This window comes from Lutra lutra, chromosome 15 (genome assembly GCF_902655055.1).
Source record: "Lutra lutra chromosome 15, mLutLut1.2, whole genome shotgun sequence".
NCBI classification, from domain to species: domain Eukaryota; kingdom Metazoa; phylum Chordata; class Mammalia; order Carnivora; family Mustelidae; genus Lutra; species Lutra lutra.
The window spans coordinates 44607825-44631588 of record NC_062292.1 but is presented as its reverse complement, the minus strand read 5'-3'; the positions used below and the strand labels follow the sequence as shown (position 1 = coordinate 44631588).

At 57.7% G+C, this 23764-nt stretch overlaps 1 protein-coding gene across 4 annotated transcripts; it reads left to right on the top strand.

Annotated features, from left to right (window-relative positions):
• The first annotated feature begins 3111 nt into the window (after positions 1-3111).
• Positions 3112-22223, top strand: SLC45A3 (solute carrier family 45 member 3). Of its 4 annotated transcripts, XM_047704921.1 has the most exons (6): positions 3143-3222; positions 4755-4889; positions 15385-15760; positions 16609-17391; positions 18089-18354; positions 20427-22223. In XM_047704921.1, exons 3-6 carry the CDS (start codon positions 15577-15579, stop codon positions 20862-20864), a joined length of 1671 nt encoding a protein of 556 aa, XP_047560877.1. In that variant the 5' UTR covers positions 3143-3222; positions 4755-4889; positions 15385-15576; the 3' UTR covers positions 20865-22223. The 4 variants fall into 4 exon arrangements, with proteins under 4 accessions (XP_047560875.1, XP_047560877.1, XP_047560878.1 ...); XM_047704919.1 differs by lacking the exon at positions 4755-4889 and having other exon boundaries at positions 3112-3222; XM_047704922.1 differs by lacking the exons at positions 3143-3222; positions 4755-4889 and adding an exon at positions 10454-10538.
• The last annotated feature ends 1541 nt before the right edge of the window (positions 22224-23764 follow it).

The window sequence follows — 23764 nt, the reverse complement described above, 5'->3', positions numbered from 1 at the left end:
TAAGGGTGGCATCATGTTCCACTATAGGGATTTGCCTTAAATTGCTTACCAGTGGCTTATTATTCTGCCATTGTTTAAATTATTTCTAGGGGTGCCGGGGTGGCTCAGTGGGTTAAGGCTCTGCCTTTGGCTCAGGTCATCATCTCGGGGTCCTGGGATCAAGTCCCGCATTGGGCTCTCTCTCTTGGGAGCCTGCTTCCCCCTCTCTCTCTGCCTGCTTGTGATCTCTCTCTCTCTGTGTCAAATAAATAAATAAAATCTTTTAAAAAATTGTTTCTAGTTTTTCACATTATGAAGAATGATGAGATGAACACCTTGTGCATATTTCTGATACATTATATGATACAAAATAATCTCTGATTATTTTGCCACAAAAGAAATCCCGTAAATGAAATTACCATGTCCAGGAGACCCATCCCTCTCCCTTCCCAGTCCACAGCCAAGATTTGGCTCTGCTGGTGGCCTTTATACTTCAACAGACTGCTCACCCCTCATCCTGAGGCAGGCAGGGGAAAAAGCAAAGAGGTCCTTAACGGACCACAGTCACTGGATGGTGGAGATGGCAGAACATCAAGGGGAGCCAGAGCCTTCATACCTTCTCAGCCTTCTTCCAGGCTAACAAGCCCCAGTTGGGTATCTGATCTCTGTAGACAGAAGATGATGCTTCTTCTGAGTCCAGGGATAATGGGAAGGGACTGTGGTGAGGGTGGAGCCCAAGCTGCTAATGCATTTTTGCCAGCATCTTTGGTTTCTCCAATATCCAGCCAGACTATTAGCCATTCCCCAAGGATGGCCTTGCTCCTCACGTCATCCCCCATTTCCTATAAATGGGAAGTGGCTAGGGAGTAGGCTGTGTGTGTGTGTGTGTGTGTGTGTGTGTGTGGTGGGGGGCAGGGAGGGAGGAAAGAGACATGGCGGTTCTCCTACAGTAGACTTCCAGGGGAAATGAGGCCCATAGAAGCTTCCACTTATGCAGAAGGACCCAGCAGTGTGAGAAGTACTATGGGTGTCAGGACGTTCTCTAAGACTCGGAAGTCGCTGGTGAGCCTCTGCCTTGTTTCTGGAGCCCAGAGATGATGGCGATGTGTGGCTGGGGAGTCGTCATTGGACCAAAGGATTGCCTCAGCTTCTTTTTTTTTTTTTTTTTCTTAAAGATTTTATTTATTTGACAGAGAGAGATCACAAGCAGGCAGAGAGGCCGGCAGAGAGAGAGGAGGAAGCAGGCTCCCTGCTGAGCAGAGAGCCCGATGCGGGACTCGATCCCAGGACTCTGAGATCATGACCTGAGCCGAAGGCAGCGGCTTAACCCACTGAGCCACCCAGGCGCCCCATGCCTCAGCTTCTTTATCCAAAAATGGTACTGGTGTCTTGAATTGTCATAAGGAAGGAGTGAGCTAAGATATGGGCAGCATGTAGAAAAGTAGCTGGTACCATTACCATCAGTAATATTCCGTTATTATTATCATGACATGAGGCTGTACCAGCAGAAAGAGGAGGAGGGAGCATCTTCATAGCAGATGGCCCAGCGGGACCCTGTGCCCGGTGGGCAGGCCCTGGTGAGGGCTTCTACCTGGCTTAGTAAAGAAGTTCACCTGTACTTACTCACTCAAGGTGACCACTGATGAATAGGGCCCAGGATCTCAGACCATGCTGTCTGCTCACTGCCCTGAGCACAAGGCATGAAGCATGTCGGCTCCTGGCCAAAAGTCAAGGGGGCAGAGAGGGGCTGCTTCTCCTCTGAGGCAGGACAGACTTGTCTGTCCTGCTCCCAGAACTGTTTCCCCAAGCCTGGAAAATACCATCGTCCATTCTCTCCTGCTCTGTAATTTTCCAGCTGACCTGGGATTCCCTCTGACTCCAGCCATCTTTTCTGGGGCAGAGGGGACACCAGCTCAGGGACCCAGAACTCTACCCTAGTCTCTCTGCAACATGGGTATGCCAAAGGCTTGGGAAAGCCACTGGGGCACCAGAGGGTCACCTGTTGGAGGAATGAGTGCTGAGACAGTTTCCAAGTGTCTAGTGACTTTGAAAGTTCTCGACTTTGCTCTGCTCTCTCCTGCACCCTCTGCCCCACGGCCACCCCACGGGGGCTCCATTGCGCCTGGCCCCCTCGTGTACTTCCCACTTTTCTTGGCCTCCCAGTTCCCATTCCCTTAGAGATGTTCTGGCCAACTGCTTATAGAAGCTCCGGTAGGGAAGGGACTTGCTTCCCATCACACCCGGTTGGTGACAGGGCCAACACTGGGTCCCAGTGACCCAGGTGCCCAGTCCAGACTACAGCCAACTAGGTTCTCCCCTTCAGAGGCATCTTGCTATGATGCGGTGGTATTCAAGAGTCCACACACGTGTGATTTCTCTCCACCCCAATACAACACCACGAAGGAAAAAAGGACAGCTGGGCCTCCCCCACCCCAAGGCCAGCCTGGGCCTCCAGTTCTCTGTCTCCCACCTGCATTGTTCTGCTCTTGTCAAAGGCCTTCTGGAAACACGGGATCTGTTGGGAACTTGCTCAACAGCCGACAAAGGGGACATTTCACTTCAGCTCCTCACTCCTCTCCCCCAGTCACATCTTTCAGGGGACACCAAATTGAAATTCGGCTCTTAACTTCAAACAGAGGGACTGAGGACTGAGTTAGGAAGCGCTTTCTGCTTCAGAGGGTGGCGAATGGCAGGAAGAGCGACTGGGGGAAGAGGGTGCCATCTCCTTCGAACGGCTGGTCCCGGCTGGGTGGGGTGCAGCTCCGCCCGCGGACCGGCGGACGGCCGGAATAGCACGTGCGGGTAATGGTGGCAGACTGGCTCCGGGGAGGGGAGGTGCCCCGCGGAGCCGGGCAGTCTTTACCTAAATGTTTTGGTGGCGAGCGGCGAGGGGGCGGTGCACGGCCCTAGGTAATGACAGGGCAGGCGGGGAGCCACGCGGGGGCTGCCCGTCTCGGTCGCGGCTACAAAGACCGCTCCGAGACCTCCCGCTTTCTTCCCCCGGGACCAGCCCCACCCCTTCCCACCCCTCCCGCACCCCCCACCCCCGACCCGCCTCGCCTCGCCTCGCCTCGCCTGGCCTCGCCTCGCCCCTCCCCCTCCCGCAGCCCTAGCGCGCATGCTCTCTCCCCCCGCCGAGCAACCTGGAGATTTAAAAGCGGCCGGCTGGCGCGCGTTGGGGGGAGGCGGGAGGGACAAGCTCGTGCGCGCCGGCCCCGGGTGACAGCCGTACACCTCGGTCAGGTAGGCGCGCGCCCCCTCTTCTCCCGGGGGAGGGGACCCCCAGGCGCGGGAGAGGGAGCGGGGCCGCGCGGCGGAGCTCCGCGGGGTGGCGTGTTCCGCGCCCCGCGCTACTCCTGGGGGAGGTGGCGGGCCCCGGGCGCGTCCCTTCTGCCCTGCCGCTCGGTCCCCGCGGAGCAGGGCTTTCCTCCGCGGGGGGCGGGTTGGGCTGGAGCGCCGGGTCCCCCGCTGTCCCGGGCCCGGCGGCGGGTGGGCGGGGAGCGGGCCCTCCTGGGAGCCCCGGACCGGGCGGACGGCGGGCGGACCGGCCGCTCGCTCCTGTTGCAGCTCCAGCGTCAGAGTTTTCTTTGGAAAGTTGCATTTATTTTCTTCTCTTGTCGCGGCTTCGCCGGAAAGGGACGGAATGAGTCACCGCGGCGCGCACAGTCCGGGACTGGGGAGCCGGGAAAGGGGCCGGAGGCCGGGATGCCGTGGGGTCCCCGGGCTCGGGCCAGCTTGCTTGGGCTGAGGTGCGGGGGTTGAGAAGGGAGGAGAGGTGACCGAGCGATCTCGGACGTTAGTCTTGGGGCCGGGCTCTGGGCAGAGAGTTGAGGCTGGAGTGTGTGGGTGTGTGGGTTCCTCTGCCCCCTGCCCCGCAGCCTCGGTCATCCTTGCGGGGGCGGGAGGGAGGAAAAGGAGATGCCCTTTTCTCCGCGTCCCCAGGGGGCCTCCGGTAGGGACGGTGACAATGCTGAAATCAGCAAACAGGTGTGATGAGATGGTACCTGGGCATCCGCTCTGGCTTCTCAGGACTCTGGGCTTAGGCAGAGGCATGGCCTGCTGGAGGAGCTCCGGGGGACCTGCGGCGTTTCTCCTGAGTGCGAGCCAGCCCTTCACCTAGTCTTTTGTTCCCCTGAAGCGCAGGAACCCCCCGTGACTTGCTTTTGCCCTTGACCTCTGAATCAGCTTCCATCTTCCTCACAGACACTCTTGACTTGCTCAGCTTTTCCTCCTCCCCCTGGGCTGCTCGTGCCACCCCGCTTCCTCCTTTCTCCAGGGGCCAGAGTTGGGGTTGGGAGGGGTTTGGCATGGTGGGTACCTGGTGAGGACTTGCCCTTCAGCTGTTACACGGACCTGATCCCAGTGGAGCGGACACTAAGAATAGCCCAGCTGCTGTTTTGCTGCCCTGCAGTCTGCCGCGGAGCACAGCCCGGGCACCCAGGCCCAGGGCCACCTTCACTACTGCTCCTGGAAGCCTTGCTCGGGGCTGGGGGTGAGGCCCTGGGGGCCTCTGGCCGCCTTTCCTGATGCACCTAGCAGATCTCCTTTCAGAACAAGTAGCCTTGGTGTGGGGCTCACCTGCCCAAGGCTTGGGGAGCAGACTGGCCTTGGGGGTGGGGAAGGGAGGGCCCGGGAGGGACAGGCAGGAAGGGAAGCCCCGGGGAAATGTACAGTCCAGCTTCTCCTAGGGAGTGAGTGCTGCGGTATTTGAGGTCACAGGCCCTTCTGTTGGATGGGTCCCATCCCCTCATTCCTCCCTTATCTCCTCCCCCCAGGCCTGTCATGGAGCCAGGACTCTGTTTTTCTAAAGGTGCTCAGAAAAATGGAGTTTGAGTCAGCAGGATGAGTCTGAAGAGGAAAATACAGCTGTGGCTGAATATACAGCTGTGGACATACAGGCCCCAATTAGAGTACGTGTGTGGGGTGTGTGAGGGGAAGTTTTCCTATTTCCTCATGGAGCTTGTGGTGAACTTCCCTGCCTCTCCTGGCTCTCGGTTATCCCGAAGGAGGAGGAGAAAGAGCCGCTCCTGATTCTTGGTGGCCCACCCGCATCCTTCCAGGCCACCAGGTGGTGGTGGGTTGGTGTGGAGACCCCTCTCGCAGCCTGAGCAGGGCTCTGGAGGGATAAGGCAGAAACATGGGGATGGTCTGAGGACGCTGAAGGTGAAATTAAGTACCATCATTTGGACCATTAGAACCCCACAACACAGCATTATGGGTAAGAACCTAGATTGTCAGAAAGACAGGCTTTCTACCTTGGCTGCTCTCTTGGCTATGGAAACATTGGGTGAGTTACTTAACATCTTCAAAGCCTCCATATCCCTGGCTGCAAAATGGGGCTGATAATAATAATGACAATACTTTGCAGCTTTTTTTTTTTAAGTTTATTTAGGTAAGCTCTACACCCAATTTGGGGCTCAAACTCGGGACCCCGAGATCAAGAGTTGCACGCTCTTCGGACTGAGCCAGGCCGGTGCCCTGTAGCTTTTTTTTGTTTCTTAAATGTGAGTAGCTAATGGTCTGTAATATATAAAATAGGAAAAATGTAGAGCTTTATTAAATCATGCATACAGAGCACTGGACTTTGTGCCTTAGGTAATAGTAAGTGGTCAATAAACGTTAGCTAGTACTTACTGTGTCTATTACCCAGGACCGAATGGACAGCAGCACCCAACCTGGGATTCCATGCTTGGGTTCTGCTCTTGTTTCTTTGGGAGCAAGGTCTCCCCGACCTCGGGGAGTCTGTATAACTAGTGAAGAGACTGGCCTCCAGCACCCAGGTGCCCGGATTTCAACCCCGTTTCCTCTTGTGCAAGTTATTTCACTATTCTGTGCTTCCCGTTCCTCCTCTATAAGGCATCGAGTCACCGGATTCTGAGGGCTGCAGGAGCTCTGAGCACGGCAGGGGGTGTAACAGAGCCTGATCAATGTCAGCTGTTGTTACCAGGTGACAGTGGAGGCAATATTTGTGGTTTATGCTTAGAAACCGGAGTTTCTGAGCAGGGGAGTGAGACCATATATAATTATATGTAAACTGTGAATGACCTACTTGCTGTTGAACTTGTGGTCTAGTGCAAAGAACACACCAGGACTGGACATCCTGGCCTGTTCTCCATCAGTACTGTGCGTGACTTGTTTTTTAATCAGTCCAGAAACTCCAGCCCTGCCTAACTCCTCAAGGTGGGTGAGAGTACCAGGAGATAATAGAGGTGAATATGTATCTTGAAAGATTAAGAGCCTCCTCTGCAGAACGGTTATTTGCTGTGATTTTTAGGGAAACCATATGAGGAGGAGGGGGCATACTGAAGATGGGGTTCTACTCTGTTCCCCCCCCCCCCCCCCGCACCCGGCCCCCAAGCCCTTTGCTCTCTGATGGCCAGAAGAAAAACCCAGCTTGCCTTTCTTTGAATAGTCAGTGGCCCTGTTTGCTGCGCAGCAAGGACAGAGGCTGGACCAGTTGGTGCCAGGCCCAGCATCACGATCACTGATGCCACTTGACTCCCAGCATTAGAGCTGGAGTGTGGAGCTTTGTCTAGTGTATTAAGTGTCCCTGCTGGGGGGCAGGAGCTGACCGAGCTGTCACGGGGTGGTCCTGACATCTGGCCAGAACTTCCTATTTAATCCCTTTTCCTACTATGAGGTCTATGTTTCCTCCTCCATGGGAGGAAGTCCACAGTTTTGCCACTGCCCCCGAATGACTTGTAGGTCTTCTTGCTTCTGATGTTGGAGATGGGCCTGCCTCACCTATTGGCCGTGGCGTCCGTGTCTATAAAATGGCGAGGATAATATTCACTGCGCAATGTTACCCTGGGGATTACATGAGATAGGCATGTTTTGCAGAGGGCCTGCACAGGTCAGGGGCTCAGTACGTGTTTGTTCCCTTCCCCTTCTTTGTTGATTCTGGAGATCACTCTCTCCGGGAAGCTGGGATGAGCCAGCAAGAAAGGGTTGGAGAGCAGCTCCTGGTCCCATGGCCCGTAGTCCCATAGTCCCTCGGTCACCAGTTTCAGGCCAGACCCAATGCCCAGCGGGATCCTTGCCCTCAGGAGCCAGAGACAATTCCCTCCTTCCCCAATGCTCTTTGTTACCTCTCACTCCAGCCTCTAATCTCGAATATCCTTTGAGCTGGCATAAGTAGTTTCCGAGCTGGAACCACACAGCCCATCCCTAGGGATGTGACAATCTAGCTTCCTGCTCCTGGCTCCTGTCCTGCGAAGAGCCGGCGCCCAGATACCTCAAGCGTGGCCCTGCCTGAATCCCTGGCAGGCCGTTCATGTTGCAGCAGACAGGAATCCTGATTCAGCCTCACTTAAAGGCCTTCTGTTGAGGACTCTTCCTTCTAGGTCCTGGACGGGGACTGTGGTCCTTGCTTTCCAGGAGCTGAAGGGCTGATGGGGCAGAGGGTAGGGAAGGAGACCGGAAGGACCACTAGCAGCATCTAACCCTGAGAGCTGCTTGTTAAGCACAATAAGTTTTGGAGGAAAGAGGGGATCCCTTTTTGTTTTGTTTTGTTTTAAGATTGTATCTAGTTGTTTATTTCACAGAGAGAGAGAGAGAGCGAGAGCACAAGCAGGGGGAGCGGCAGGGAGAGGAAGCAGGCTCCCCAAGGAGCAAGGAACTGGATGCAGGGCTTGGTCCCAAGACTCTGGGACCATGACCTGAGCTGTAGGCAGACACTTGATGGATTGAACCACCCAGGTGCCCCTGAAAGAGGGGATCCTTGACGGCTTGGGTTCCAGCCCTAGAGGCTATACGGGACTTGAGCTGGACAGGAGTCAGGTGAATGAGGACGTGTCAGGGGGAAGTAACTGGCGTATGGCCATACGTTGGAAGGAAAATCAGCCCTGGGGCTGATACATTCCCCCATCTTGGTCCAGATCTGAGATCGAAACCCATTGCCACGATTTTGGGTCTGGTGTTCTTTCCACCATGCCTCACCGGGGAGGGGCCAAAAGGAGAGGTCGGTGTGTGTAGAAGTACCAGTCTCCAGTGGCTGTGTTTTGCAGGTATCTGCCCTTTTCTGCATAGGTCTGACCTGCTCAAGGCTCTGCAACATGGCTTCTTCCTCCAGGAAGCCCTGGGAGAACCGGTCATGCCCTACACCATGGGCCCCCAACTCTAGGGACTTGGGTCTTAGCATTCCCAAAGGGGGCTGCAGGCGGTGGTCTCTGTATCCCCCGCACCTTCATGGTGGGCTTGCCCGTAATTGGATCTCAGTGAGCGTTGGATGGGTGGGTGGGTGAACGAGTGAGCCAGTTAATTTTTGTGCTCTTTGACGTTCCTTTGGGGGAGCTTAGGTTGCATGCACTGAGGTATACTTCCTTCAAGCGTGGGCAAACTAGGACTCTTTAATAAAAGAGTCCTTTTTGGAAACCCCCTGCACCCTGCTCACTACTGAGTGACTAGGGTTTTGAGAACACATTTCCATAGGGCTGGCTCTGGCCCAGAGCCTTCTGATGATAAATAGGACTGGTCACAGGCTGTAGGGTATCAGGGCTGAAAGGGCCCGAGACCGTTGAACTTGAGACCTTAGAGATGGGACATCGCAGAGCTAGGACCAGCATCCTGGTCCTCCCAGTCTGGGGTTCTGCTCCTCCGTAGGTCTGTCCAGACCCTCTATCCCCTGCGTCTTTTCTGCGTGCTTGCACCTCCTGAGGGAGGTCAGTCTGCAGGGCGGGGGCAAGGGTTGGCTGTGCAGGATGAGGAGAGCTGCCCGGTCTGGCTGGCTGGCTGGCAAAGTTCACATTCACTAGGAGGGAGGCTGTTCAAGTTTCACTTCACAGGGGCCCTAGGAACTGAGAAGGCATCAGAGGCAGAGAACTTCCTAGCGGCCTGGAGACTGTGCCAAGCTCCCCGTTCTCCCCACCCTGGACCAGAGGATTTCTTGGTACCTTTACTCCATGTTGTAGGAAAGCATTTCTTGTGGCCCAAGTAGAGAAAGAATTTACCAATTTCTGCCAGGCAATTGGAGTCCAGCTCTGGGAGGGAGTAGGGAAGAGGGCAACTCTGCCCCCAGATGTCTTGGTTACTTGGCTCAGTCTTGGGTGGCCGCTAACTGCTGGCACTCTCCACCTGGGGGCCTCTCTACCATGGAAGGCTGGGAAAGCCCCCTCCCCAGTGCCATGTGGCCTTGGCAAGTGAGCACTTACCCGAGGGAGAGCACCATACCCAAGGCTTGCGCAGGGAGTGGGATGGGCGGGGGGTGGGCCCGAGATCACTTAGCCTTTCAGTTGTAAAGAACCTTAGACCGTATATAGACTCATTCTCATTTTACACCTGTGAGTCCCTGGTGTGTGTGTGTGTGTGTGTGTGTGTGTGTGTGTGTGTGTGTGTGTGTAAAATGGCTTGTCCAGGCTATACAGCAGCAAAAGCTGCTGAAATTGGACTATTCTGTCCTGGTTCCCAGTTCAGAGCACTTGCCAGCATTTTCGAATGCTTGGAATTAGAGGGAAAAGGCATGTCAGGTATCCAGCACGCGCCAGACACCTCCGGACAGCGGCTGTCAGCCACTGTGATTCCTGTCCCTGTGAGCCAACACCGGGATCCACCCTCGTCCCATAACCCGGGAAGCTTGACTCCACCCTCCATCTCCTTCTCAGCCACCACCCGCCAGGTCTGCTACAGTGACCTCTCCTCACCTGTCGGGGCCAGCACCTGGGGAGGCATTTGCATTCCTGTCATTCCTCTGCCTCTGGGGGCCAAAAGGGGTGTGAGTGGCGGCGTCCGGCGGGGCGGTGTGGGCAGCACGTGGGTGAGAGGGGAATGCTACCTGAGAAGAAGGGCTGCTAGTCCATCCCGCTCTGACAGCCGCTGCTCCCGCTGCTCCCCCTTGGCGGTGAGAGTCCTCTGCCCGGTGTCCCGGCTGCGGAGGCCCGCCAGAACTTCCACGAGCTGTCTCTGCGAGGGGGATGGCATTCGTCTCCGTGTCCTCGCCCTGCAAATGCGTGTACACATGGTCCCCACCTCATGCGGGGTCCGGAGGGCCACTACCCAGGTCATGTGAGTGGGGGAGCTGGCGTGCACACCCAGATCAGGCTGCCAGCAGCAGGGGCACCCTGCCGAACCCCCCCAGGGTTCAAAGACCGGGGCCCCTCCCGGGGGGTAGAAGAGAGCTCGAGGGTGAAGAGTAACTGGTCACCTGGGGTCGGAGGGCACTTGGTCACAGTGACCTAGTATGACCCTTGGCTGCCACTTGTCCGAAAGGAAGTCTGATTGGGAGGTCTCTGCCTGGAGCCAGATGTGTGTCTGTGCAGAAGGTCACTGCGGGATTGCCAGGTGACCCCTTGGGAAGGTGCTTCACCTCCACTTAGGCTGGCCAGGACTGACTGGCCAAGGCGAGGGTCAGAGCAGCCCCAGAACTCCTGTCACTGGGTTGCAGAGGGGAGGGGAGAAGAGAGTGGGCTCGGGGGACTCCCTGCCCGCCGGTCCTTTCCCCTCCCCTTCCCCCAACCTCTTCGCATTTGTTTCCTTTCAGAAGCTGGACTGGGGCTCGCAGACAGGGCAACAAAAGCAACTTTCCTCCAAGCCACTGCCACCTGTTGGGTTTTCACACATTGGGGGTGAGTGGGGGGAGGGGGCTGTTGCTCCTTTCCCAGTGTCTGCGCTGTGCCCCCTCTGCCCCCCCAGGGCCTGGGATTCTCTGTGCTGCCCGAAGTGACAGGGCTCTGGAGCCGGAGGGGGTGGGGGGCCTGCGGCAGCTGGAAGGGGAATTGAGTGGGAAGGGGCCAGTGCTGGCAGCCGGGAGAGAGTTTGATGGATTACTCTGCAGGCCGAGAGGTTTCTCCCTAATCCCCCTTTGTGTCCCGGCCTGCAGCCCCCTCGCTCTCTCTGACAAGCTGCTAAGCAGAAGGCTTCCAGTCCGAGCAAAGAAAAGGCAGCGCAGCAGGGCCATCTCCAAATCCCTGGCCCCTAGGCCCTGGGGGAGACCAGAGCTGGGGAGCCAGTCTGGGCTACGGGTGGGGCCCTCCTCTCCTCGCTCCAGCCCTCCCCCTCCTCCTTTCTGCCCATTCCCTCGAGGTGGAGAGGTTGCATCCCGAGGTGGAGAGGTTGCATCCCGAGCTGGGCGGTCAGGTGGCTGGGGGCGCCCTGCGAAGCCCAGGCCTGGGCTCTTTTTTTGGAGGGGGGGGGTGGAGGAGAGCGGACCCGCCCTTCCTGTGAAGTTTGAGCCCGAGAATCCAAGACCTAATGTGTGTCTGAAGGCACGCCCCAGGCGCTGTGTCCTGTGTGCCGCTCTTCCCCCAGCTGCCCAGGTAGCAATTCCCAGAGCCCCCGGCCCGGCCCGGGGCTGTAGTGAGAGCTGGTGCCTCAAAGGATGCTCATTTGCAGGGCCCCTGGCTGGCCAGCACGGCCTCTTTCTGGGGCGGCACTGGGCCCCAGGAGGGCAGAGCTCATTTCGGGAGTGTGCTAGGTTTTACCAGTAAAGGCCAAGGACATTGGTCCCCTGGGGCTGAGGCAAGGGGTTGGGTCCCGGGGATGCAGGGCTGGTGAACGCCCCAGTCCTCCTCCGTGCCCCCAACCTAGAGGGCTGAGAGAACTGAGAGAGCTCAGTTTGGAATGAGATCCTAGGATCCAGTTCGGTGTGGAGGAATGGGGGTCCCCCCCTTCCTGTGTGGGGGAGACTGGCCAGGAGTGGCCCCACCCCCTTCCTGCAGCCGAGTCATTATTCCTGGAGGGAGCCCAGCCCACCCCGTTTCCTTCTCCACGGGAGGGGCCGCCTGGGGGCTGTGAGGGGTAGAGGAGCGTGTGAGAAAGCCGGGCGGCTTTATGAGTGTGGCGGGAGGACACAGGGTCGCCGAGCTGCTGGGGTCAGGGTGGATGGGGGCCGAGCTGTTTGATGTGCCTGGGCGGGTGGGGAACGCTGGTTTCTGCATAAAGAGCCCATAGAATTGTGGCCTGACACTGGCCCGCGGCGGGCTGCAGCCCCGGCTCCTCTGGCCTCTGTCCGTCAGCGCAGGGAATCTGCTCCCCCAGCCCCACCTAGGGCGCGAGGGGGGCAGGAGCCCCTTTGAAAGCCCTCAAAGGCCTCTTTATGCGTCCCTCTGACCCTCCCTTCCCGCAGGGAGCCACCAGAAGTGGGCTCTCGCCTTTCCTCCCACCGCCTTCACTCTGTCTTTTGAATTTTGGCGAAAGTTCAGGCCAAGTTTGTTCTCGCTGCTCAGTTTCATTTCCCCACACTCGCCTGTGGCCGAACCCAGCATGGGGCTTCCTGCTCAGTGGGCTGTGGGTCCCCTCACCACGTTTGAAACTTCAGGAGTTGCCCCTTCTGGGGGTCTGGCCAGGGTTTCCCTCGTGGGGGTGGGGGTGGAGGGGCCCTTCGGTCTTTCCTATCTCTCCCACTGCCCAGCCCCGACCCCGACACTGCTTTCTGCTGTGCCTTCTTTGGGGAAACGTTTCCCAGGTGCTCGGGAGCTAGGAAGGTTGCCCATAGGGCTCCTGCTCCGGGACTGGGCTCACTGACCAGGCCAGCGGGCTTACGTTCTGCTCCCCCAGGGATGAGGAAAGATGGCCTGGGGCAGAGCTCCATGGAGGTTCCTGGAGGTCTTGGGCTTCTCCCAGCCTTCTTGCTGTCAAGTCATTAGAGGACAGATACCTAGAACTTGAGAGGGACTCATCCTCCCCGGAAGGCTGCTGCTCCTCTCCGGAGGTCAGGCCACAATCCCCTCTCTGTACCCCGCTGCTCTCCTCTTCCTGCTCCCTCCCTACCAGGTGAGTCTCCGGAGGAGGCCGGCTCTTCCGGTGGATCTTCCGTTTGCCAGATGGGCCCAGTGCTCCAGGAGCAGTGGGCCAGGCAGGGTACTGGGGAGAATTGAGTTCGGTCTCCGTGCCTGCACTCCTGAGGAAGACAGGGGGTGCCCCAAACAGGGGCTGACAGTCATCGGTCACTTAGAAGCTTTGCTGGGCAGCGTGCCCTCGGGCTGCAGGAGGGAGTGGTGGCCAAGAAAGTGGGAAAGTGGCAGGGAACCCCTTGCCTCCCCACCGCTGTGAACCTGGGCTTCTGTGCTCCCGCCCTGGAGGGACGGCAGGTAGCTGGTAGCCGGCTAGCACTGAGGGAGTCCTTTGTGGTGCCCTCCACCCTGAGGACCCTGGAGTGGGGATGCCGTGGCGTGAAACTGGGGCTCTGGGGAACGTCCAGGAGGGGGATCTTTGGAAGGGAGAATAGTTTTATGGGCTTGGAATTCCTTAGGCAGTTCTGGGCTGGAAAGAATGAACTCTAGTCTAGGTGGGGCAAGAGTGCCCTGGACCTTGGGGCACAGTTGAAGTCAAAAGATCGAGGATGGGCTTAGCAACCTAAGAACGGAGAGAGGCGCTCGCTGGGCTTTGAGCCGGCCCACCTCCTACCCAATTCCTTTCAATGAATTCTTCACCTGCCCCCCCCAACCTGGTGCAGCAGCGGGGAAGGGGCAGGAGAAAGTAGGGACGGGGAGGCCCCTCCCGAGCTATCCGGACTGAAGGAGGATGAAGGGAAATTCCTCTCTTCACCCTCTTTCGTCTTTTTGTCTTTCTCTCTTGTGGGCTAAGAAGGGTGTCCTGCGTCTTCCAGGGAGCAAGGGGCTGGCTTAGGGAGGGAAGGAGGCAGGTGGGGTGCCTGGTGTTTTGTCGCAGGGCTGCAATTTACTTGCAACCACAGGGAGCAATGAGAGCTTGGGATTGTGGGCAGGTTGTGGGTGAGTCTGGGTCTGACAGTCTGTTTGCTCAGGGAGGACCCAACAGCAGGTGAATGTCCAGGGCCTGCCCAGACTGGGGGCGGGTTGTAGAACGGGCTGGAAGCCTTTTGACCCAGAACCCCACCCTCCAGGTTGGAGAGTATAGCTCCCTATCTTGGTCTGTGTGCAGGCTCCTGGCTTCCCCAGGGATGCTGCGGCAGGGGAGGGGCTTGGCTCAGAACTGCCCAGCGGGGACTGATGTGTGGCCCCCTCCCAGCCATGCCACCCCCTATTTTACACTCCTCCCCATGCCACCCCCATAGGAGTGCATGCCCCTTCCCAAAGTGGATCGTCAGGGTCTGAGCAGAGCTTTGGGGAAGAGGCCACAAGTTGCCTGGCTTTCCTTTCTGGTCTACTAGGGCTTGGAAAGCAGTTGTGGGAAGGACACATCTTCCCTGGATTGGCAGCCACCTGATTTCCCTGTGGCATATCTCAGAGAGCACCTACCACAGGCTTTGTAGCGCCCAGAGAGAGAGAGAACTTTGTAGTGGAGAGAGAACCAGACCACTGCGGGCGAGGGGCCCTTGGGGCTGTCGACCCAGTGCTATTCCTGGGCCTTTGTGGGGGTGAATCGGTGAGGAAGGGGAGGGCATCTAGACTCCCACTGGGAGTGGCATGAAGCTCTGTCCGCACCTCTTTGGGAGGAATGAATGACAAGTTAGGGGATTTTTCTCAGGAAGACCCACCTTCTCTACTCCTCTTTGTGGCTGACTTGATTTTCCCTCTTTCGTGGTCACCCCTAAACAGAGCAGACTGCATTGGGTCCTGTTGTCAGGAAGCAAGAGCTGGAGGCCGATTGCCTGGGCCTGGGGGGCACAGTGTGGCGTGGCTGCCCCAATGGGGTCTCTCTGCCCAGGAGGCAGGCCTAGCAGGGAGGGCCGTGGGGACATCTCTGCCAAGAATGGAGCCATTTGGGGAGCAGAGAAAGGCTGCCCGGAAAGTGGTGGGGCCTTCCAGCAGCTCCCGGTCACTGGTGTCAATACGGGCTGGTGCCGTTCGATGCCCCCGTGAGGTGGGGAACTGGGAGCAGGCCCCACTGTCCCATGACAGTTGGGCAGTACACGTGGGAACGTTCTACAGAGAGACTGCAGGGAGAGGTTTGCAGGCCAAGGTTCCTCCAGGGGCGCCCTCTTTAAGTGGTTTCAATGACAGGTTAAAACTCAACCCAACAAACCGCAGCCTCCCCGCCGTCCCCACCCCCTTGTCCTCGTTCTTGGGGGCCAGGGTGGCTTGTGGCCAGCAGCTCGGGATAGGAAGTGCTGCTCCTAACAGAGGGGAGTTGACCAGCCCAGCTTTGGGAAGTGGAGAGAGAAGAGCAAACACACAGGCTGGGCAGAGGGTCTCCAGAGGCACCTTGATAACAGGGCCTGGGGAACTGGGAATTCAAGTGGTCTGATTTTTTTTTTTTCTTTTTTCCGTACGGCAGGCAAGGGCAATGGCAAAGATAGTCCAAAACAGAGAAAAATGGACATCTGTTTGGCTCTGGAGTGTGCTGAGGTTTAAAAATGATATTTACCTTATTAGTTATGTCAGCCTTAGGCTAATATTAACATGCATTTCCTGATTGGCAGCGGGGGTGGCACGGCCACTCCACTCCGTTGTCAGCCTGGGAGTGAACAGGATTCAGAGAACTCAGAGCAAATCCCAGAGGCCTGGTTCCCAGGATTGCACACTCTGGGTTTGACTGTTACTGTCCTTCCAGGATCTGAGGGATGAGCTATGTCCCCACCGAGGCTCCCCGCGCCCACAGGCGTGTAGCGTGGCCTGAGAAGCCGGACCTGCACAGAAGGCTGGCAGAAATGGGCTCCTGGAAGAGGCCGGGGCACTCAGTGGCAGCAAGGAGGAGAGGCCTGGGCGTCGGGAGCAGGGCCGAGCCACGGCAGCCAGGGAGTGCATGAAGCCCGCCATGGTCCAGAGGCTGTGGGCCGGCCACCTGCTGCGGCACCGGAAGGCCCAGCTCCTGCTGGTCAACCTGCTGACCTTCGGCCTGGAAGTGTGCCTGGCCGCTGGCATCACCTATGTGCCACCCTTGCTGCTGGAGGTGGGGGTCGAGGAGAAGTTCATGACCATGGTGCTCGGTGAGTGTTGCACAGCCTCCTTGCGTCCCGCTGCAGGTCCATGACACCCAGGAGGCAGGGTGACGGTGCTTCTGTCCAAAGAGGGAGAGGCGGCTGCTGGCTCAGGAAGAGCCAGTGGAGGCAGCAGGTTGGGCCCTGCTGGGTGGATGGGTGACCGTGGGCAGGGGTGGGGCAGTGGGTGCCCAGTAGGAAAAGAGCACAGGGACATTCCGTGGTCCCCTCAATACCCCAGACCCCTACACAATGCCTGGCACGTAGCAGACACGGCCCTTCCCTTAGTTCAGCCCTTTCTATCTGTTACTCATTTAATCCTTGCAATAGCCTTTGGGGTCCCCCGCTTCATCAGTCATGGAGGCTGATGAGCAGTTGGTTGACTTAGGCAGGCCGGAGGGCTAGTTACCGATTAGGAAGATCAGGGTCTCCCAGCAAGGCTCTTTCTTATCCCCTAGGGCCCAGGCTGGGCCCCGACTGCGGATGTGTTCTGCAAAAGCCACAGAAGGCAAGAGGTCACCCTGGGGTGGCTCCCAGGATGCCGGGCTCGGGGGGTGGGGTCACACTGCCTGTTGAAACCCTGCCTCGTGCCCCCCACCTCTCCCTCGGCCCCTGTGCTCTAGGCTCACTTACTGGTTGTTCCGTCTATCATTGTGCCCATCTGAGGATGCGGCGTTAGTGGTCCTGGCTGCAAGGGCTAACCTAGAGTCTGCGTGACATACCCCATACCATGTCGAGCAAAGAAGTGGCCCTGCGTGTGGTGGTCATTTCCGTCCTCCTCCAGGAGGAGGGCCACCCCTTCCCCACCACTCCCGAGGGCCCCAGCCTGTGGCTCATACAATGTGTCCTTCCTGCAGGCATTGGTCCAGTGCTGGGCCTCATCTCGGTCCCACTCCTAGGCTCGGCCAGTGACCACTGGCGTGGACGCTACGGTCGCCGGAGGCCCTTCATATGGGCCCTGTCCCTGGGCGTCCTCCTGAGCCTCTTCCTTATCCCGAGGGCCGGCTGGCTGGCAGGGCTGCTGTGCCCAGACGCCAGGCCCCTGGAGCTGGCCCTGCTGATCCTGGGCGTGGGGCTGCTGGACTTCTGCGGCCAGGTGTGCTTCACCCCTCTGGAGGCCCTGCTCTCCGACCTCTTCCGAGACCCAGACCACTGTCGCCAGGCCTTCTCCGTCTACGCCTTCATGATCAGCCTTGGGGGCTGCCTGGGCTACCTCCTGCCCGCAATCGACTGGGACGCCAGCGCCCTGGCCCCCTACCTGGGCACCCAGGAGGAGTGCCTCTTCGGCCTGCTCACTGTCATCTTCCTCACCTGCGTGGCGGCCACGCTGTTTGTGGCCGAGGAGGCCGCGCTGGGTCCGGCTGAGCCGGCGGAAGGGCTGGCTGTCCCCTCGGGGCCACACTGCTGCCCGTGCCACACCCGCCTGGCCTTCCGGAGCCTGGGCGCCCTGTTTCCCCGGCTGCACCAGCTCTGCTGCCGTGTGCCTCGCACCCTGCGCAGACTCTTTGTGGCCGAGCTGTGCAGCTGGATGGCTTTCATGACCTTCACACTGTTCTACACGGACTTTGTGGGCGAGGGGCTGTACCAGGGCGTGCCCCGGGCTGAGCCAGGCACCGAGGCCCGGAGACACTATGATGAAGGTAAGTCCTCAGCAGCGGGGGGCGGGGAGGGGGCTGCTGTGAGAGATCCCCCCCACCTCCAACTCCAGGGGACAGCCTGGTGTCGGGGGAGGCCTGCAGTCTGTGCAGTCTGAGCCAGCCCATCGCTGTGCATCTGGGTTCCTGATTGTTCCCGATTTCCTGGTCAGGACAACGGGCCTGTCTGTGCACGAGGCCGCCACAGTGGCTTGTGGTCACAGCGCCTCAGGCCACGGAGAGTTTGCTCAGAGTCATTGCTTCCATTTGCCAGAAGAAAAGGCTCAGCTTAGTTAAGGAACAGAGGGGGCAGAGGAGACCAGGCCGCGTCTCAGGTCCACCTGGCCCCAACTTCAGCGTGCCCTCTGCTCCCCCTGTTGACTCTCCCCCTTCCCTGGCCAGACCTTCAGCTCAGCGTTCCCGAGCTCTGTCCTGGAGCCAAGGGCAGAGCTGTCTTTGGGTTCCCTCGTACCGTCTTAGAGAGCCGAGCACTAGCTGAGGCCCGGAGCAACCCTCAGGACGTGGTCCCCTGCCCTTAGCTGGACGACCGGCCGTGGAGGAACCTAGACTGCACGGGTGGCAGTCGGGTGGGCTGATGCCGGGGGAACGGGCCTGGCCACAGTTCTGAGCCCTCCCCAGTTTGTACCAGCCTCTTCCTGCTCGGGCCGACTTCTTTCCTCCCCCCCCCCCCCCCACCCAACAGGGGTCCGGATGGGCAGCCTGGGGCTGTTTCTGCAGTGCACCGTCTCCCTGCTCTTCTCTCTGGTCATGGACCGGCTGGTGCAGCGATTCGGCACCCGGGCCGTCTATCTGGCCAGTGTGGTGGCCTTCCCCGTAGCTGCCGGCACCATGTGCCTGTCACGCAGCGTGGCCGTGGTGACCGCGTCGGCTGCCCTTACGGGCTTCACCTTCTCCGCCCTGCAGATCCTGCCCTACACGCTGGCCTCCCTCTACCACCGGGAGAAGCAGGTACTCACGCTGGCTGCTGGGTGGGGCGGGGGCGGAGGGCAGCCAGAGGAGCCCGGCCAGTGTCCGGCCGGAGAGCTGGAGAGTGAGGAAAAGTCCTTCTTTGACTGGAGAGGAAGCCGTGTAGCCCTGGGCCCGAGACGTGGGCTGCACGGAAGGAGGGTGTAGATTAGATTCTGGGAATGACTTCCTGGTGTCAGGACTATAAAGCACTTGAGTGGATAATTGCAGGAAATGCTAACTCCCTCTTTGGGGATCCAGAAGAATTGGGCTAGCGGAGGGAGGTGCTCAGTCTGGGCTGGGTTGTTCTAGGCAGAGGTGGGGTAGGGGGGGCTCATCAGAAGACTTCCTGGGCTCCTGGCTTCAGCCGCCCTGAGTGGTGGTGGTCTGGCCTGGGCAACGGCTCTCTTTATTCAGGGAGGGGCACTGTGATGGGCCCTGCCCTGCTTTGGTCTCCAAGAGGGAGAAGTGTCCATACTACCCCTTCTCTTTCTGGTTTATCTTATTTTTCTGCCTAATTCTCTCTTTTCTTTTCCTGCCTCACACCCTTGCCTCTGTCCCCTGCCCCGCCCCGACAGCGGGCCTCTGAGCCCGGTGCACCTGGCACGGCTCACCCAGCCACTGTAAGTTGGGGGCCTCCTTCCTGCTTGGCCCCATGCCAGCCAGCCCCTCCAGGGGCCCCATTCTGTGGGAAGCCTCTCGACCAAAGCTGTGTGGTCACCTTTGTCCCCTTCACAGGCCTCAGGGACTCTGCCCAGAGGGTAAGAAGTTGGGGTGTCCTGAGGGAGGAGATGCAGACCTGCCCTCCTAGAGCTTCCAGAACATAGGGAGGAAGTTTGTCCACCGGAGGACATGAATGAGGTAGCGGAGAAATGGCTAACTAGGAGGGTGGTTAATTGATTAGGCAGCTGCAGGGGTGGGGCATGTGGACGGAGGGGCCAGGGTTTTGCTTGGGGTAGCCCGGTCCCTGAGGCCTCTGTCAGCACACGGATGACCTTCATTGGCCCCCATTCTGCTGCTGCCCCGGCTGGGGGCTTGGGGCTGGTGTCCAGAGGCCAGGCTTGGGCACGTGCACTCAGGGAATATGCTTGGGCTGGTCCTCCCCTCGAACCGCGGAGTGTGTCTAGCCTTGGGGCCTCTTGAGGCTCCAGGCTCACTGGTCTTTCCGGGGGTGGCAGGCGGGGAGGACAGGTCCCGGGACGCCCACTCCAAGAAGCAGTTGATGGCACACTTGGCCACGTACGCCGTCTGTACTTGCCTTGCCTACTTGTGGCCACCCCAAGAGCTGTCTGCTTCCCTTTTGAGCTCTGCCAGGGGTCCCAGCTTCAATGCAGCCGACTCAAGAACCCATCCACGTTAGGCGGTAGTGGGCACAGGGACATAGGGGATGAGTTCTGGCCCTATCCTTAAGTAGGGGGTTCTGACACACAGTGAGAAATAAGTAAGAAGGGCTTCAACATTAGCCCAGCTAGGCTGAAAAGTCTGGAAGATTCTTCTTGTTCCTCTTTTCCTTCAGGCTGAGTCTGTTGGACCTTCCATGTCCTGAGTCTCGGGCCATGTGCCTCACAGTACGGCCTGGGACCCCAGTGGGAGCAGAGCATCTCTCTGCGAGGTTGAGGAGTATGTCCCAAGGCAGAGTGGTGAGGGGCAGAAAGTAGGAGGGTTAACCCCCCCCCCCCGTGTGGGCATTTGGGCCCTCAGGGGTCCCATTTTTGGATTTTGTTCTTCTGTTCTTACACATCTCTCTTCTCACCTGTCTTCATTCTGTCTTTTCCCTCTACCTTGGGGTTCCATTCTCTTCCTGACCTGCAATTGAAGTTTGTCTGCCCCTTACTGGTTCCAGGAGAGGCTAGAGTAGACCTAGACTTCTGGATTCAGATCTGTGCCCCCCATCCCCTGCCCTGGAAGGAGAGTCTTCATTAGACCCAGATGAAGGAGGGTCTGGCCTGCTGCACAACTGTCATTGAGGCTGGTGGCCTGGCTTCTTCCAGCCTCTGGTGTGAATGCTGGGGTCCCTTCTCAGAGCTGGGATCCTGTGCTTGGATTCCTACCTCTCCTGTTCCCCTCCTCCCCAGGTTTTCCTGCCCAAATACCGAGGAGATGCCGGAAGCAGTGTCAGTGAGGACAGCCTGATGCCCAGCTTTCCACCTGGCCCCAAGCCCGGATCTCCCTTCCCCAATGGACACGTGGGTGCTGGAGGCGGCGGCCTCCTCCCTTCTTCACCTGTGCTCTGTGGGGCCTCTGCCTGCGACATCTCCACGCGGGTGGTGGTGGGCGAGCCACCTGAGACCAGGGTCATCCCGGGCCGGGGCATCTGCCTGGACCTTGCCATCCTGGACAGTGCCTTCCTGCTGTCGCAGGTGGCCCCGTCCCTGTTTATGGGCTCCATTGTTCAGCTCAGCCAGTCTGTCACTGCCTACATGGTGTCAGCTGCGGGCCTTGGTTTTGTGGCCATTTATTTTGCTACACAGGTGGTATTTGACAAGAGTGATTTGACCAAATACTCGGTGTAGAGTCCCTGTGACCCACTGAGGGTCACCACTGAGGACCCTGCCTCCCTGGGTCCCAACCCCTCCCCCACCCCCCACAGTGGATCCAGGTGGCCCCCTGGGGGGGGCCTTCCAGTTAGTCCCTGCCAAAGTGGTATGGCTCTCTGCTGCCACCCCGTGGCGATGAGGTGCAGAGCTGCACAGGTAGGGGACTGGGGCTTCTTTCTCTTTCTCTCTCTCTCTCTCTCTCTCCAGTCTTCCGGGCTGGCTGACTGTTGGTCCAAACGGCCTTCAGTCTGGATTTCTCCAGGGAGGCCAGAAGGGTAGGGCATTTCCTTAGCTCCGTGCACTGGAATGCGGGACTCTGCAGGGAGATGACCCAGGCAGGGTTAACTGCTAGTGTCCTGGTGAAGACATACCCAGAGAAGGGATTTGGAGAGCTCAGTAACCTCGACCACCTGGTCTCTCATCTCCAAGCCCTCTTATCCCATAGATTCCTTTGATGTTGTCTTGCATGGAAGTTTCTAGTATGAAACTCCTCTGCAGGATTTGAGACTATGAAAGTTATTTGTGGGGAGAGAGGAAGCCGCCTGGCTGCATGGCACTGCCTTCTCCCATCCCCCAACAACTACATTTGATCAGGACATGGCTTGTTGGCCCCTATGGTGCCATCATAGGGACACAGGCCTTTAAATATTTAACTTATTTATTTAACTAAGTAGAGGGGAATCAATTCCCAGCTCTGCCATCTTGGTGTCTCAGAGGTGAGATCCCCAGTGGGCCCCGGGAGACAGCTGGTTTATCGGGCTGAGCATTGCCAGAATCATCTTCCCTTGGGTGATCAGTCTGGCCCTAAAACTGCCTAACCCAGGAGCTTGGAAGCTCTGCTTACCCAGCTGATATCCCAAATCATGTTACCCAAGACTGGGGGAGCTGGGGGTGAGTGGAAGGTGGGGCTCCGGGTCTCAGCAAACCCCCTAGCCTCCCCTCCTCTCTTGGCCCAGCCCGCCCCCCACCCCCACTCCCCTCTGCTCTTTCCAGGGCTGGACTGATGAAGGAGCTGCTCACCCCTCCACCCCCTTTCCCCACTGACTCCATAACCCTCTCCCTGGGGCTGTTCCAGGACCCGAAGCACAGAGTGTGGCTCCTCGAGCTTTTATCCGTCTCAGCCCCCAGGGCATATCCGTGCTTGGGGAATCTTGCACGGAAACTCAGGAGTACCCCCTGCCTGGGCTAAGGAGGTCTTATCTCTGGGGGGTTTAAGTGCCGTTTGCAATAATGTTATGTCTTATTTATTTAGTGGAGTAAATATTTTATACTGTTTGTGAGCAATCAGAGTATAATGTTTATGGTGATGAAATTAAAGGCTTCTTATATGTTTCATTGGCCTGTGTTTATCTTTCCTGAGGGGGAAGGATCAGATCTCTCTCAAATTATCCTCAGCTTCCTTCTCAATAGGGATTCTGTGTGGGCAGCTTCAGTTCCCAGTGTCACCAGAAGATGGAGCCATAGACCAGTACGCGTCCTATGTTTGGCGCTTGGACTTAGATGTGCTACCCCTTGGATTGGAGAGTTGTTGGGAATTTGGGGGTGGGGGGCAGGGAAAACATGGAGTGCAGGAGAGTGGGGGCATTATCTTTCTCAAAGGGCTCATAATGTGGCCAAAAGTTGGAACAAGCACCCACTATCAACTGCAGCAATTGGAAGAAGGAAGGAACCTGGCCCGTGCGGGCTCGGATTTCAACGTCACTGAGCCTTGGTTCCTGTCTCTTTCACCCTTCCTGCCAGGCTGAGGGCGGATTCAGAGTCTTCCCTGCCACGCCATCTCTCTCACCTTTCCAGACTTGGCTGGCCTTCCTGTTCCCAGTCCTCCTGGAACAGTGTAGTTAACACCGCCTCAGTGTAGTTAACACTGTGTGCAGGAGCATCTGTGTTCGGGGCACCGGGCTGGCTCAGTGGTTAGAGCACGTGGCTCCTGATCTTAGGGTCGGGAGTTTGAGCCCTACACTGGGTGCAGAGGTTACATTTTTTTTTTTTTAAGGACTAGCTTTATTTTTAAGATGTTCTATATTTTATCCTAAATAATTAAAATCGTAAAAAGGGGGGGGGCACCGGGGCACCTGGGTGGCTCAGTGGGTTAAGACTCTTCCTTTAGCTCAGGTCATGATCTTAGGGTCCTGGGATTGAGCCCCACATCGGGCTCTCTGCTCAGCGGGGAGCCTGCCTCTCTGCCTACTTGTGATCTCTATCAAATCAATAAAATCTTTAAAAAGGGGGGGGCACCTTGGTGGCTCAGTCAGTTGGTGTCTGAGTTCAGCTCAGGTCATGCTCTCAGGGTCCTGGGGCCCAGTGGGGAGTCTGCTTGTCCCTCAGTTCCTTACCTCTGCCCCGCCTCCAGCCGTGCTCTTGCTCTCAAGTACATAAGTAAAATCTTTAAAATATTCTATATTTAACTTTGTGTTCTGGAAAATCTCAAACATATATGAATAATGAGCCCGGTACAATGAACCCAATTTTTTTTTTTTTAAAGAAATTGAAGATTTTATTTATTTATTTGACAGAGAGATCACAAGTAGGCAGAGAGGCAGGCAGAGAGAGAGGAAGGGAAGCAGGCTCCCTGCTGTGCAGACAGCCCAATGCGGGGCTCGATCCCAGGACCCTGGGATCATGACCTGAGCCGAAGGCAGCGGCTTAACCCACTGAGCCACCCAGGCGCCCCCAATGAACCCAATTTTAACAATTATTAGCATTCTGCCATTTTAATTTTATCTACTCTCCCTCCCCAACCCATTGAGGGGGAGGTAGTGTTAAAGCATACGGCAGACACAATTTCATTTCACTTGTAAATACTTCAGCGTGTGGTTTGTTTTGCTTTTTAAGATTGTATTTATTTATTTGACAGAGATCACAAGCAGGCAGAGAGG